Source organism: Haliotis cracherodii, unplaced genomic scaffold, assembly GCF_022045235.1.
Source record: "Haliotis cracherodii isolate W230 unplaced genomic scaffold, xgHalCrac1.p SCAF_18, whole genome shotgun sequence".
Classification (NCBI taxonomy): Eukaryota; Metazoa; Mollusca; class Gastropoda; order Lepetellida; family Haliotidae; genus Haliotis; species Haliotis cracherodii.
The window spans coordinates 18,908,228-18,922,995 of NW_027266273.1; the positions used below are offsets into that span (position 1 = coordinate 18,908,228).

Genomic DNA, 14,768 nt, shown 5'->3' on the forward strand with positions numbered 1-14,768 from the left:
ACGTGTTTGCCTGTACAGACCCTCAAGTGAGAAGTATTGACCACGTGTTTGTCTGTTCCGAGAAGTGAGAAGTATTGACCACGGGTTTGCCTGTACCGACCCTAAAGTGAGAAGTATTGACCAAGGGTTTGCCTGTGACTATGCCAAATTGGAAATTAAGATTTGACCACGGGTTTGCCTGTACCCATGCCAAATGGGAAATTGAGATTTGACCACGGGTTTGCCTGTACCGACCTTGGGGCGGGAATTAATTATCACAATGTTGACTGCAGTCGTGTAACGTGACACATGCTACGGATACTGCTTCCTATATTTATACAGTATAATGCCCATTCAATCACGTCATTATAGACACTTATCCGGCTGCGTTGGCGTTACGAAGGTATATTTTACGACTGAAGCTGTTTTGAATGTGTAATATGACATACCTTTCCTCTAGTAAAGTAGCATTGCGCTGTAATAGTCCAGGCATTTTACGCATGCACGACGTATGATGGTATAACAGTTAACAGGTGTTCGTGACAAACTCACCAATAAGAAAATATGTGATATCACTCAGCAAGAAGTCTTGTCCCTTCACAGGTGCACCATGAGTATGTGTGCACCCGCATCGTCCCGAGGCAAGGGAGTTAACTTTTTTCTTTGGACTTTTACAGTCAGTTAGCTCCCTTGCCTCGGGAAGATGCGGGCGCACACATACTCATGTCAAATAAAGATCTTCAACATTTTATGTTTATTTAGTCAGTTGTGTCTTCTAAAATTAGGAAACTGAGAAGAAAACACTTTAATGTGAGTCGCTGTTCATGCTATCAGCCACTGGTTTGTCTGGCCTAGACTACAGGGATGTAACATGGCTGTACTGATTGCGGCGTCAATCAAAACTTATTCTGGCACTTTGTGTCGGGCTTCGTAAACAGCAAACACCTAAACGCCGATGATATTGAAAATAACAATAACATTTGAAACTAACGAAATGAACATGTATTGAAAAAAGGGGTTAATTTTAGAATAAAATGACCTTGCAGAAAACACAAGTATAACAAATATGATAAGAGAGCGCTTCCTTCTCTATACCTTTCGAAAGGCAAGTTTGCGTAATTCCGACATTAATAGTACACACAGTCTCTGATAGCGCAGAATGGTTAAGTTATGTGCCCGATGATACAGGCGGAATTTGACCAGTATAATGCCGATAGATCTCTGGTCCGTGAAACCCGGCAATAAACAAGCGTGCAGTATGCTCCCATATCGCACGAGACGAGTACTGTTATCGCTGGTGACCGTTATGTCAGATGGGTCACATAACAGCCTTCACCCCCTATGATAATGCGCTCGCCCGATTAAGTCATGCGTGGTACAGTGGCGTCACTGGTCCGCCTAGAATCGACTGGTCCGCTAGTCTAACAGAAGACTGCAATGAGCGCCGTGTCGTCTGGCGCAGTTGTAGGTGCAGACGTCTGCACGCAGAGTATCGTCTGTTGTCAAACCTGGACGAATGTTGAGATGTAAGGAACTATGGAGTCCAATTCATATCGGAGATGTTGCGTTCAGCTGTGTTAGTCCAGCCCGCCATATTGCTAACGCCTTGATACAACACAAGTCAAATCTGATGCTGTAATGCAGGAACGACCGTCGAAATGATGGCTATTGTCGGAGTTACCTGGCTGTCAGTCTGGCTGTCCGTGCTGTCGGGTAGGTGGCCCACTTTCCGTCCCTGTTCTTGTGTGTCACAGTCGACACTGAAGCCGCGGGGTCAGGGTAACCCGCCCGTATGTCTGCTCCACATACACAAGACGATCCTAACTAACTATAGCCCCCGATTTAAGCGAAGCACGTTACTTGCCGATTCACCATTATCTTGATATGATTGCATATTGTTTGTTCAGGCCATACACACGACTGGTACGTTGATTGACCCATGTAGGAATGTATAATTGTGAATTTACCCCAGGCGTATAGCCAACATAATGAGGTGCACGGCGAGACTAATTTAAAAACACTCCACATTCTGACACTGTACCTCAACTAACAGTGCTAATCGCAATAATTGATTATGTCATAATTTATACCAATGACGCTATGCGACGCTGGTGAATAATTATTTTAACCAGCCGACGTATATATATATATATATATATATCTATATGTATATGAGTCCTCAACACCTCTCTGTGTCTAGGGTCATCCTTCACTCACAAATAAACTCCGTTCCACCTCTACATGTATTGCACAACTTGCCCAGGTTATGTACCGTAAAATTGATAAAGTCAACTTCTAAATACTACCAAACACTTGGCAATTAAATTCTTGTTCATGTGTTATGCAAAGTCACCTTTGTGTAAACATGATAAACAGTGACACATATATTGGACAGGTTTACAATTGCTATGTTAAATGTCACCATAGACTATGATAATATCTACATAAAGTCATATCCAATATTTTAGCCATAACATGGTCTTATATCTTAGCTCATTTGCTTAATTCAGTTATTTTAGATAAGTATATGTTTATCCTTTACTTTATAATATGACATAGGGAAATATGTTAATTCAGACTTTATATCTGATTATTTATTGTGGAAATAAAGGAAGATAGTGATGCTATTCTATTGTGTTTGCTAAATGTGACACTTTGTATGATAAAGTTGATAATCTTTTCTACTGTGTATATCAACTAGGGCTGTTCAGGGGCAACTGTTATTTAGTGTTATAACCTGAGGTGTTATAATAGTATTGCCAATGCATATGAGTAAGAGTTTAGTTAATCCAGTGTGATACAATATTCAAAGTTTTCTTTTGTCCTTTCAAAACCTGAAGGATTGTTGCTACTTTTCACATTGTGACACAATAGTTTGTGCCCCCCAGTGTGTTAAATGTGGCTTGTTTACCAAGCCTAGCATTGTTTGATAATTGGATAACACAATTAATTGATTCTGATTGTTATAATAGGTTATTTCATGTTAGGTCACTATTTACAAAGTATTCACAACTACTAATTGAGTATATGTGATCTCCTGCTGTCATTTTGACCATTCAGTATTCAATCTTGTTTTATGACAGTACAAGGATGTACACCTGACTGTTGCTGTAATAGTATAGTAAAGAAATTGTTATCCATTAGTTGTGTCTACTTTGTCATCCGTTAACTTCAAGGGATTCAGCATGAAGTATGGAAAAATGTCTGTGTTACTTTTCTTTCAAGTTTGTTGTTAAACAAGGCAAAGAATTAACATTAAAGTTGGTAGATGAAATAAATTAGTGTCATATCTATTACGTTAGTGGACAGAGAAAGATTATAAAAAGTTTGAGATTATTAAATATTTCAGGGCCTCATTTTGCGAAGCATGAATGGAAAGGTCAATATTGAGAAATCATGTCACCACTTTATGCTTGAATTCTTGCTTATTCGGAAATAAGATTGAAGAGATATTATTTCACCGAAATTTGCTTTTTGTGTGCGTGTTCATAAATGATGTACAAAGCCTATGATCAGAGTATTTATTTAAAGTCTGTATCTGTTTAAAATGTAAAGGTCAGAAGGTTCTTATTGTTAATTCAAAAGTAATAAAAACTACACATTGGTTCCCCATTACTTTTGTGATGCAGAAATATTACAGATGTTTGTTTACCCTGTATACAAGGCTAGTGTACTTCTCTGTATAGGATATATGTTTAGTGACTACTGGTCCTTATTTTAATTTCTGTAATTTCCCTGTATATTTATGTTTTCTTTCAACATGGTTTGACATTTTTTAATTAACCTCTGAGTATGTCCTTCGGGTGTGTTGCTGATGTATTTGAATCTATCGACCCCCAATTTTAAATACTTTAAACATAGGGCTATGACAAAATGGACAAGACACTGTTGAATTTTATGCATACATTGTGAACAGTGTATATGCTCATTGCAACCAGGGTGTGTAGTAGATAGAGCTTATGTTCATTGCAACCAGGGTGTGTAGTAGATAGAGTGTATGCTCATTGGAACCAGTGTGTGTAGTAGATAGAGCGTATGCTCATTGGAACAGGGTGTGTAGTAGATAGAGTGTATGCTCATTGGAACCAGGGTTTGTAGTAGATTGAGTGTATGCTCATTGGAACCAGTGTGTGTAGTAGATAGAGCGTATGCTCATTGGAACAGGGTGTGTAGTAGATAGAGCGTATGCTCATTGGAACAGGGTGTGTAGTAGATAGAGTGTATGCTCATTGCAACCAGGGTGTGTATTAGATATAGCGTATGCTCATTGGAACCAGGGTGTGTAGTAGATAGAGCGTATGCTCATTGGAACCAGGGTGTGTAGTAGATAGAGTGTATGCTCATTGGAACAGGGTGTGTAGTAGATAGAGCGTATGCTCATTGGAACCAGGGTGTGTAGTAGATAGAGCGTATGCTCATTGGAACCAGGGTATGTAGTAGATAGAGCGTATGCTCATTGCAAACAGGGTGTGTAGTAGATAGAGCGTATGCTCATTGGAACCAGGGTATGTAGTAGATAAAGCGTATGCTCATTGGAACCAGGGTATGTAGTAGATAGAGCGTATGCTCATTGCAAACAGGGTGTGTAGTAGATAGAGCGTATGCTGATTGGAACCAGGGTGTGTAGTAGATAGAGCGTATGCTCATTGCAACCAGGGTGTGTAGTAGATAGAGCGTATGCTCATTGGAACCAGGGTATGTAGTAGATAGAGCGTATGCTCATTGCAAACAGGGTGTGTAGTAGATAGAGCGTATGCTCATTGGAACCAGGGTATGTAGTAGATAAAGCGTATGCTCATTGGAACCAGGGTATGTAGTAGATAGAGCGTATGCTCATTGCAAACAGGGTGTGTAGTAGATAGAGCGTATGCTCATTGGAACCAGGGTGTGTAGTAGATAGAGTGTATGCTCATTGCAACCAGGGTGTGTAGTAGATAGAGCGTATGCTCATTGGAACCAGGGTGTGTAGTAGATAGAGCTTATGTTCATTGCAACCAGGGTGCTGTAGTAGATAGAGCTCATTGCAGCAAAGACTCACGGTTGATTGTTCAACATAATGTTTGTGTTCCTCTCCTGATGTCAACATTACTCACACTCTAATGTAAAGATATTCAGGTGAGCTGCAGAGCCTCCTGCCTATGTTTTTAAAAGTCAGCATTTGATTTGTTTTTGTAACAGTTTGAACTTTTTAAGCATTTGTCATGTTCTTTCATCAGAAGTTGTTTATATTTCCTGCCTGTGAGTTTGTTTGCAGCTGTGTTTGTAGCCTGTCAAGCCAGCACTACCTGAGGACATTCAATCCATAATCAGATCTTGTTGTGTCTGGCTCAACCTGAGTCATGCGTCATTGCAAGAATGAACTCATGGGCTGCATACACTTGCCCAATCATTCACCTATCATGAGGGTGTTCCTGTCGTATGCCTGAGGGGGGCTTTATTAACGGACTCTTGATGGAATAATTGGAAAGCTCTGAATTGGGAATAAATGAATCAGCTAAACACCACGATGTTGGTAGTTAGACAAAAACTATTTTAGGTATTTTTAAGAATTACATTAATGTAATGGCTAACAAATTCTTTATTCTAATAATTATAAGGAATAGCATTCATGATGTTTTCATGTTTGTCAACGTCTAAATGCTCTTCAAAGACTACGGAAGTGTAGACTAAAAATAAGGTATTATGTACATTGCTGTTTGCATCTATCATTGTCTATGACTAATGTAGAAGAATAATTTATATTATATTTTGTAAATGATCCTTTATATGTACTGATTCGGATTTATAAAAGTCTTTACCTCATCTCGATATCATATAGTATATTATATTTAATATGGATGACAGTTATCAGTGGGAGGAAATTTCAAAACGCGTCTCCTCCAAACTTGATACGCTTCTTGCATGCAGATCTGTCACAGGGTTTGATAGAGATACTGGATCACTAGACTGGTGGCATTGATCCAGGACAGTAATTCAACGTTCATGCCTCACTGGCACTGGAAAGGAAGGAGGGTTGTTGTTGAACTGCAGGTCTTCACCAAGTCCATCCAAGTTTTTTAGACTGATTGAAAACAGAATGTGTTTGGAATTTTTTATTTTTTTGTTTAATGTCATCACACACAGCAATATTCCAGCTCTTTGAGGGGCGGTCGGATAGCCTAGTGGATAAAGCGTTCGCTCATCATGCCGAAGACCCGGGTTCGATTCCCGACATGGGTACAATGTGTGAAGCCCATTTCTGGTGTCCCCCGCCGTGATATTGCTGGAATATTGCTAAAAGCGGCGTAAAACCATACTCACTCACTCCAGCTCTTTGATGACGGTCTGGAAGTAATTGAGTCTTGACCAGACAATCCACTGATTGACATCTTGAGCATTGATCTATGCAGTTGGGATACAGTGACATTCATGAACCAAGTCATTTGTTTGGAAAACGTTTTGCTGGAATAGTTTCGTGATTACAAAGTAGCTCTGTAAGCATACACTTCACCATTGTTCACTGCCAGATGATATACCGTATTCGACATAATAAGCGCCGAGGGCGCTTCCAAAATTAGAAATAGGGGTCTCTTATTAGAATATAATTTTGGAGAGAGAAAAACAGAGTTGAAAGATCGTAAATTTCATGTTTTATGCTGACAGCCTGAAATGATACAAAAGAAAAGTTATATTTCCAGATATATTTTCCAGAAGTGAATTGCCCATAATTAAGGGTGCATATAACACACGAGTGCGTATTATACACAAATAAATAAGTGTACACTGATCAGTCGAAAGGCGTGCTAATTGGGATTGTTCACTAACCAATATATTAGCAAATATCGCCATGGGTGCTTATTAGAGCGGGGTGCTTATTACGTCGAATATGGTATGGAAACTTGCCCTGTTATGTTATTGAAGTGAATATCATCAAATGAAAGGAAAGGCTGCCCAACTAAAAGACATAGTGATTTGAGTCTGCTTATCATGCTTATGTGTGTGTTTGTTTGTGTGTGGTGTGTGTGTGTGTGTGTGTTTGTTTGTTTGTTTGTTTGTTTGTTTGTTTCATACTGCACTAGGCAATAGCCTGTAAATAATCAAGTCTAGACCAGACAATCTAGTGACTGATATTATGAGCAATGATCCCGGCTGTTGGGGTACAAGGACACACCATCTGCAAAGGCACCGAGCCAACCACACTATCTACGTTGTTACCTCGTACAACCAATTTAGCATTCTGGGGACCAGTTCTCTTGCAAACAGTTTACAAACTAAACATATTGGTTGTTTTTACATCCAAACATAATTGGAGATACGGTAAACATCACTTTACACAGCTTCTATCATGATTATATGTGCATTAACTCAAGACTTGTTTCATTCTGTCAGGCCCATGATATGGGCTGTACATGAGTATACATTTTATTCCGACAGAAACTAACTGTTTCACTCAACTTGTCCTTATGATGATTAAGTTTAGCGAAACCCTTACTAATGGCAAATTTATACTAATCCTTATGATACCTTAACTATTGGGCAGTTTGGCGAGGACTATAAGACTGTGCTAATTTCTAATGCTCACCAAGCCCACTCCTGTTTTTATTAGCACCAAATGCAGCCAAAAGTATTCTTCAAAATAGTTCTGCAAGGATTTATCAAGTATTCCAAACTAAGTCCCCTTGACTATTAAACTGGGACGGAATATGATTATTTTGTTCAACTTTGTGACTTTTGAAAATGTTTCTTTATTCATGAATTCAGAATGTAGCACTGCGTTCCATGCATTTATGTAAAAGTATTATCAAATCTCTTCCACTGTGGTCCTGTTTCCAGGGTAACGCAAATCATATCCATAACACCAATTACATCATGAGTAGTTGTAACTGGAACAGAATTAACTGAGAAGTTTCTAATTGCAATGTGGAACTTTATTGACATTTGTTTTTGTGTTTGAATTTCGGCTTGTGCGTAGGTGTAAATAAACCCTGGTTCCGCATTTCAGGTTCTCCATTATTCACTTAACTTTGTTCAGTATTTCACTCGGAAGAATTAGGGGACTGGTTGGATGTGTCGTCTACAGATGACTCTTGTTGGTGGTTGGATATTGTAGTGAATGTAGGCCCCAAACAACTAATGCTCTGTCATAACACATGACGAAATGGATCTGGGAGTCAGGCTGTGACTTGGTTGATTCATGTCATCAGATACCAATTCCGAGGATTGTTGCACATGATACTCAAGGTGACTTGGAAGAAAATCTAATGTGTTTATTTATTAATTTTATTGGATGATCACACTTTTGGGGGAAAATTCTTGATGAATGTTTGAGAGCAAAGGGGTACCCTGCGCTGTTTCCAAGGTAGGAGTACATAAACCCAAATGATATAACACAAATATAATGAATTATTTTTTTTCAATTTTCTGCTGAATCAAGCCATCAGGGACTGGAGAATGCATTTTATGATTCATATTTAATTGATGAGTATGTCCGGTACACTACGTGATAAACACATGTGCTCATGGCATGAATAATTTCAAGGGCCTGATACCATGTCTTTCATAATTAGAGCAGGTTGGAAGGCAAACCATGTTGTTTGCCAGGATTGTGTCAGCTGTGTCGTAACATTCTTGTGCAGATACGGGTGAAATGCTATGGTGAGGCTATGGTGAGTGTGCAATATGACATATATCACACTACAATTTGTGCTTTATGGTACATATCCCAACATGCAATATTTCATTTTTCAACAAGTTGTTCTTCAATCTGAATGTGATCCATTTCAGAGTTTTTCAGTATATATAGTGTTAACTACAGGAGACAAAATGAACACTGTTACTAGCTAAGGAAAAAATTGATTAAACTCAAGCTTTGAAGTTGTGAATAAAGGCCCAGACTATGATGATTTCATTACTTCCCGGCCATATGGTCTGGCAGTTGTCAGTGACAGATCAGCTATCATTTATCTTGCCAGCACAGAGACATTTGGGTAGCCAGGTGGTTAACAGTGTTACTCTATGCCGATGGCCATGTCCGGTTCCACATGGGTGCACTTTGGGAGACCAATTCCTGATGTTCTCTGCACGGTTATTGCTGGAATATTGATAATGCAGTGTAAACTACAGTTGTAACGTAATCAAATAGACCTCTAATTTTAGTTTGTTATAGCCATAGTATGTTATAAACATATGTACAACATCTATTCAGCAAATGTCCGGGACTAAAAATTAACTTTGCAATATCCGCCATTTCATTAAAAGCGTGTTTATTAAAAACACAATTACTGTTCTATTTTCGGACCATGAGAACAACTTATTGAATTTGTGCGATGTTCAATTAACTTTTAAGGAAGATGAGCATGCTTCAGTTCCTTGACAACATCGAGTACTATTTGTATGACAACATCTCTAGGCGATCAGTCACTTTCACTACCGACCTGGACACTCAGACATTGAGCAGTAGGTTCCTTTCCACCCTCATGCCTATATCGGCGACTTCTTTGCAAGGTCTTGTCTCAGGGCTTCAAGTAGACCAAAATCTAGTCTCTGAAATAACCATATTTTACATGAAGAAATCAGTTATTAAATTACCTCAATGATATTTATTGAAAATGAGCCAAGAGACTTTCTTCATTTTCATAGTCATCAGGCCGAAGACCTGGGTTCGGTTCCCCACAAGGGCACAATGTGTGAAGCCTATTTCTGGTGTCCCTCGCCGTGATATTGCTGGAATTTTGCGAAAAGCTGCGTAAAACCATACTCACTCACCCATTTTCAGACAACCTGAAACTGCCGTAATCTAGATTTGACAAATATAATGGACTTGAATGGTCTGTATTCGATATGTTTGTTTCAGGGTCTGTATTACCATTACACTAAGATGGCTTTGCGGAAGGGACTCTGGTCCCTCTGCTTATAAAGGTGGCTTTAGATGGCTGCCTGAAATCGGAATCGGCCAGCCCCATCTCTTGTTGTCATGCTGTTGATGTGGGCACAGGGTGGGGTCCTTATCTATAGTGGCTTTCACTGCCCACTTCACACTTGCATTGTTTTCTTAATGCAGGAAATAGCCTTTAGGTGTGGACTGAAATTCACTTATATTAATCATGGACTATATTTAGACGCCTGAGAAGTGTCTGGGCAAGCCACTTGTCATTGAAGATAAATACTATCGGTTACATGTGTCAATTTAAAAATGATTTATGTTCATTTTGTTTTAATTTGTGGGAGAGTCTATTTCTTCATTTGATTATCAGGGTTATTACTGGTTTGTTTCAGCCAATCAGTCAATTATCATGAATGGTTGGTTACCATGATTACTAGCATAGCAATATTCCTGGGGGAAAAAAGTCACAGGAACAAAACTGGTATATCCATTCCACCTGAACAAATATTTACTCACACACTTGCACTGTATACCTTAAATATGCTTGTGACTGTTTTTACCATGAACTGAAATAATAACACATTAACACAATAAAACAATGGACATTATCAAAGTTTGCTTTGTAACAGGATACCAATCAACCATCAATATAACTGATAGTCATACTTTAAATTATTAATCCACTTTTTAATTCAAACAGAATCATGTTCATATAAACAGAACTATTCTTGGAGCGCCATCACTTGATCATTTTCAATAATGACGCAGCAATTGTCACCCAGATGTGGCAGTTGGGTGTATGGTTTGATATGCGAAAGAATCTTATATATATACCTCAGTAAGCATTATGTGAAGGATAAAGCATGACTCCCATGTTATGACCAAGGAAGTAAGACCAAGGCAAGAGGGTATTGGCAATGTGAGACCAAGGAACAAAGCTCGAATGTCTTACATTGCCTATACTCGATTGCCGAGGTCTTACCTCCTCGACCATAACCAGGGAGGAGTGTTTTAACCAACTTACGAACCCTCTAGATGCAAGAAATACCAGAAAAAAATAAGAAATGATAAAGATACCTTATAGCACGGACCTATATAAGTCTGTGCTTATAGTGAAACAGTACCATGGACCAACTACAAGGTCACAGAACTCTTCTTTGTTCTGGAGGAGTCCTTCAGTGCTGTGAAATAAGATACTTGCCTGTTGATTCCGAATCACTAGAAAGCACTTTTTTTTTACCTTTGTGAAGATTAAGATAGTATCAGACTATCCCCAAAAGAAAATTCAAGGTTTACTCTAATATGTAGTTCTCAGCGTGCGACGCCTACACTGGTCCATTAGCCAGGGTATCGTGGATATTCACAAGTCCGTGACACATATGCCAGTATGCACGAGTAGTTAATAACAAGAAGGCATGTTCTGTTTTATTTTGTCAAGAGTAAGCTTGGCTATGCAAAGTCATACGATGGCATGTGGTCCTGTGTACAGTGCATAGGCCACAAATCAGGTAAGTTAAGTAACATTGATTACGGAGAGTAGTTGGATGGGTGCCTGTGTTTGGAATGGATACCCAGGTGGATAAGATGGTGCTGGAATGTTTAACCCATTAGCGCATCACAGGCAGTATGGATTGTAAACTTCCCATGGAGCCACTAGGGGCGTGGGGTAGCCTTGGGGTTGAAGGGTTAAATCGTCATGCCGAAGACGCAGGTTTGATGCCCTACATATATATATATGATGTGTGGAGCCCATTTCTTTCTAAGGGGTCTTCTGTCTTCATGGCTGAATGCCATAGTACAATGTGTACATAACTACTACAGTTTGGTTGTTTCCAAGTTGATGGAATTTACTTTCACACTTACCTTGTTGGAATTAATTGCTCACTCTTCCTTTAGCATTGTTTAGTGTCTCTGGTTGTCTTCTTTCATTCACTGTTTGAAAACAAGACCATGTACACAAAATGTGGTTAAGTTGAATGAAGAAATAAAAGCCGCGTCCCCTTGCCATTTATAAAACACTAGAATTGATGAGAAACATTTATTTTTTTGTGGTGTAATGTCCAACGTAATTTCTAATCAATACATGTAAATATATCTGCATCAGGTTCACCATCAAGATAGAATTGATATTAAATTTAATTGCAGTTAGTTTTTGTTTTGAGATAAATCATCAAACCATTTTTGGAGAAATGTATCATATAATTGTTACCTAGAAATAATACATGTGGATATCGTGCTTAACCTTGTACAGGTACGCAAAGCTGCTGTGAGTATTTGCCAAACTGCATTAGGGGCATGTGGATACAGACATAGGAGGACTTTTCCTGACTGCTGATATTAGCCACCTCTATTGTTACCAATGGCAGGTGCTTGCCGCAAAATACCCTTAGCTTTTAAAAAACTTGTGGGATCATCTTACTTGAATTACTCTATTCTATTTTCAAACAATGTCCCTAAAATTGTGGTCAGACCCACAGAATTTTAAATGTAGAATCCTATTTCATGTATGTTGTAATTATGGATGTTAAGCTCGCGTTATGAGCTGACGTAAAGGCATACATTGTGAGTTGAACAATGAATTTCAACTCAATTAGTGCAACAAGAGTTACCCAAATTTCTGTCAAAACAAAAAGTGTAATATATGGCGGCAGAGGCTAGACTGGCAGTGAAACAAGTGATTGCCAAACTCCGCTATGATTTGGTTGCCAGGGGAGATTCATATCAGGCATGTTGTTGTCGGCCATTTGTAACAGTATCTTTTTCAACCTTCATGTCATGAGAGCAACAGAGGTGTTCATTTGGAGTACTGCTGCATGGGGCTGTTATTAGGTGGTGTCTGATTCAGCTTCATCACAGATATTGCCTGAAAGCTGTACTTGTTTACTATTAACATATTGTCCTTTTGAGAGTTTTATCATATGATCAGAACTATTAATCTTTATAGAATTACTGATAGAAACGTGGACTTATTTTTTTGTGCTGGTGTGTCTGAGTGGATGGATATGATGAGAAGTAGCGTGTTTAGTTTTTGCAACTTGGGAACAACGACTTTGATGAAATGAAGGATTCGGGGATACTTATCTCTTGGACCAGAAAAGAAAGTGTCTTTTTGATGGAAGCACAATCAGTGAAATCATTCAACCTTTTTGACCTGGTTTCAGGGATGGAAATTAACCAAGAATGTCAACTAACCCCCAAAATATTTAAAATTGTACTTGCCCTTAGGATATCTTTAACATTAACAAAACTGATCCTGGCTGGCTGGATAGTGCTAATTTCCATCCCTGTGTTTCCCGGATATTGACTGATTGTCATCCACATTGTCTTCAAGATAATTTTCTGATTTGATAATGATCCTGATGATATGGAAGAATGTTCTATCAAGGTCGATAAAGTCATGAAAATGTATAATGCCATTAATCTCGAGCACCATCACTGGTGGGGGGGGGTGGGGGGGGGGGGGGGGGGGGGGGGGGCATTTGTGGTGTAAGCAGAACATGAAGAAGTCTTTGAAGTGAGCCTGTGATACGTATATGGATTAACTACACATATACATGACGCATGTGATGGATCAACTGACGCATAGCTGTGGATAAGTTAAGATACATATCTTTTATAAGTTGAGACACATAAATCAACATCATCATGTACGCATCAACTAGGCCCCTCAGATCAATAAAGTGACGTGTGTGAGGATAGCTGAGACATATGGAACCACCGAGTTGTATCGGAAAATATTAAGTTTCAAACTCTTCTCTTCAGAAAACACAAAGTACAAAGAAGTCAAATTATATCCTTATTAACATTCTGTTACATACGCAGATCTGGTAGCACCATGAATTAACTTTCAGCATTTTATCCAGATGGCAATGACTTCTGTGGCCACACTACCCCCAGGGCTTGATATTTGTAAAGGCTGCTTATTTGATTTACAACTAATTTCCTCTTGTCTCAGGCGCCACAATTTGCGCCCCCAACAGAACCTTTGATTGTGGGTTTATGTTTTTAGGTTTGTGAGCACCATACCTGTGCTCGTAGGTTTCACCTAAGTGGTAAATACAATTTTATGGATAACAACATGCTTGCTTGACAACGATATAAGGATCTATACCGAACATCACTTTTTACAGTATTAAAGAAGTTGTTATCCATAAAAGTGTGTCTACCTTGTTTATCCGTCAAATTCTACGTAATGCCTATCAAACAATTTAAGTGGTAAATGTTTGAGACCTGGATCACTTCGCGCTTTAATACCACATTATTCCACTCACTCACTCACTCACTCAAGTAAGACAGACAGCTGCAGTTTTCATACCTTAACATTCTGAGAAACACAATCATTTGTTTTCAATAATGTCCCTTTAACTACAAATAAACGTGATTGTCTGGTCCAGACTCGATTATTTCCAGACCGCCATCATAAAGCTGGAATATTGCACAGTGCGGCGTTAAAAAACAGACAATACATGTAGACATTCCTATCAGTCGTCATTCGGACATGAAATTGAAATGATTTTATACAATCCTGAACCATGTCTGGAATTGCAGATGGTTCTTATAATCCAAACTGCATGGAAAATGTACTGGTGAATTGTTTATTATTGCACGTATTCCAGCTTGGTAATATCAAATGATAGTTGTGATCTCTGGAACATGTGTGATGGTGGTTTTGTTGGCATGGCTAGGTATCCGTTTGTTTTCAAGTTTCTTCATGAAACCAGGCATCAATAGCAATTTTAATTTTTTTTCCCTTTTCAAAAGTGGTCAATATATTCAGGGACTTATCTAAGATTCAAACTAAGTGCCCTTGGCAAGCAAACTGAGACAAGATCGTTATTTTGTTCAAAATGGGATTGTTTTAATGTTCTTATTTTCGTAAGTTCTGAGAAATTGGGAATTGTTTAGTTCAATTTGGGAATTTTGACTA

The 14,768-nt window shown here is 38.8% G+C and overlaps 1 protein-coding gene across 1 annotated transcript in view; it reads left to right on the plus strand.

Moving 5' to 3' along the window:
- The first annotated feature begins 1,391 nt into the window (after window positions 1-1,391).
- Window positions 1,392-14,768, plus strand: part of LOC139465849 (bone morphogenetic protein receptor type-2-like) — a 91,292-nt gene continuing 77,915 nt past the window's right edge. The window contains exon 1 of the mRNA XM_071247802.1: window positions 1,392-1,692. Coding sequence (XP_071103903.1) covers window positions 1,638-1,692 — 55 coding nt within the window. The 5' untranslated portion in view covers window positions 1,392-1,637. The remainder of the gene's footprint in view (window positions 1,693-14,768) is intronic.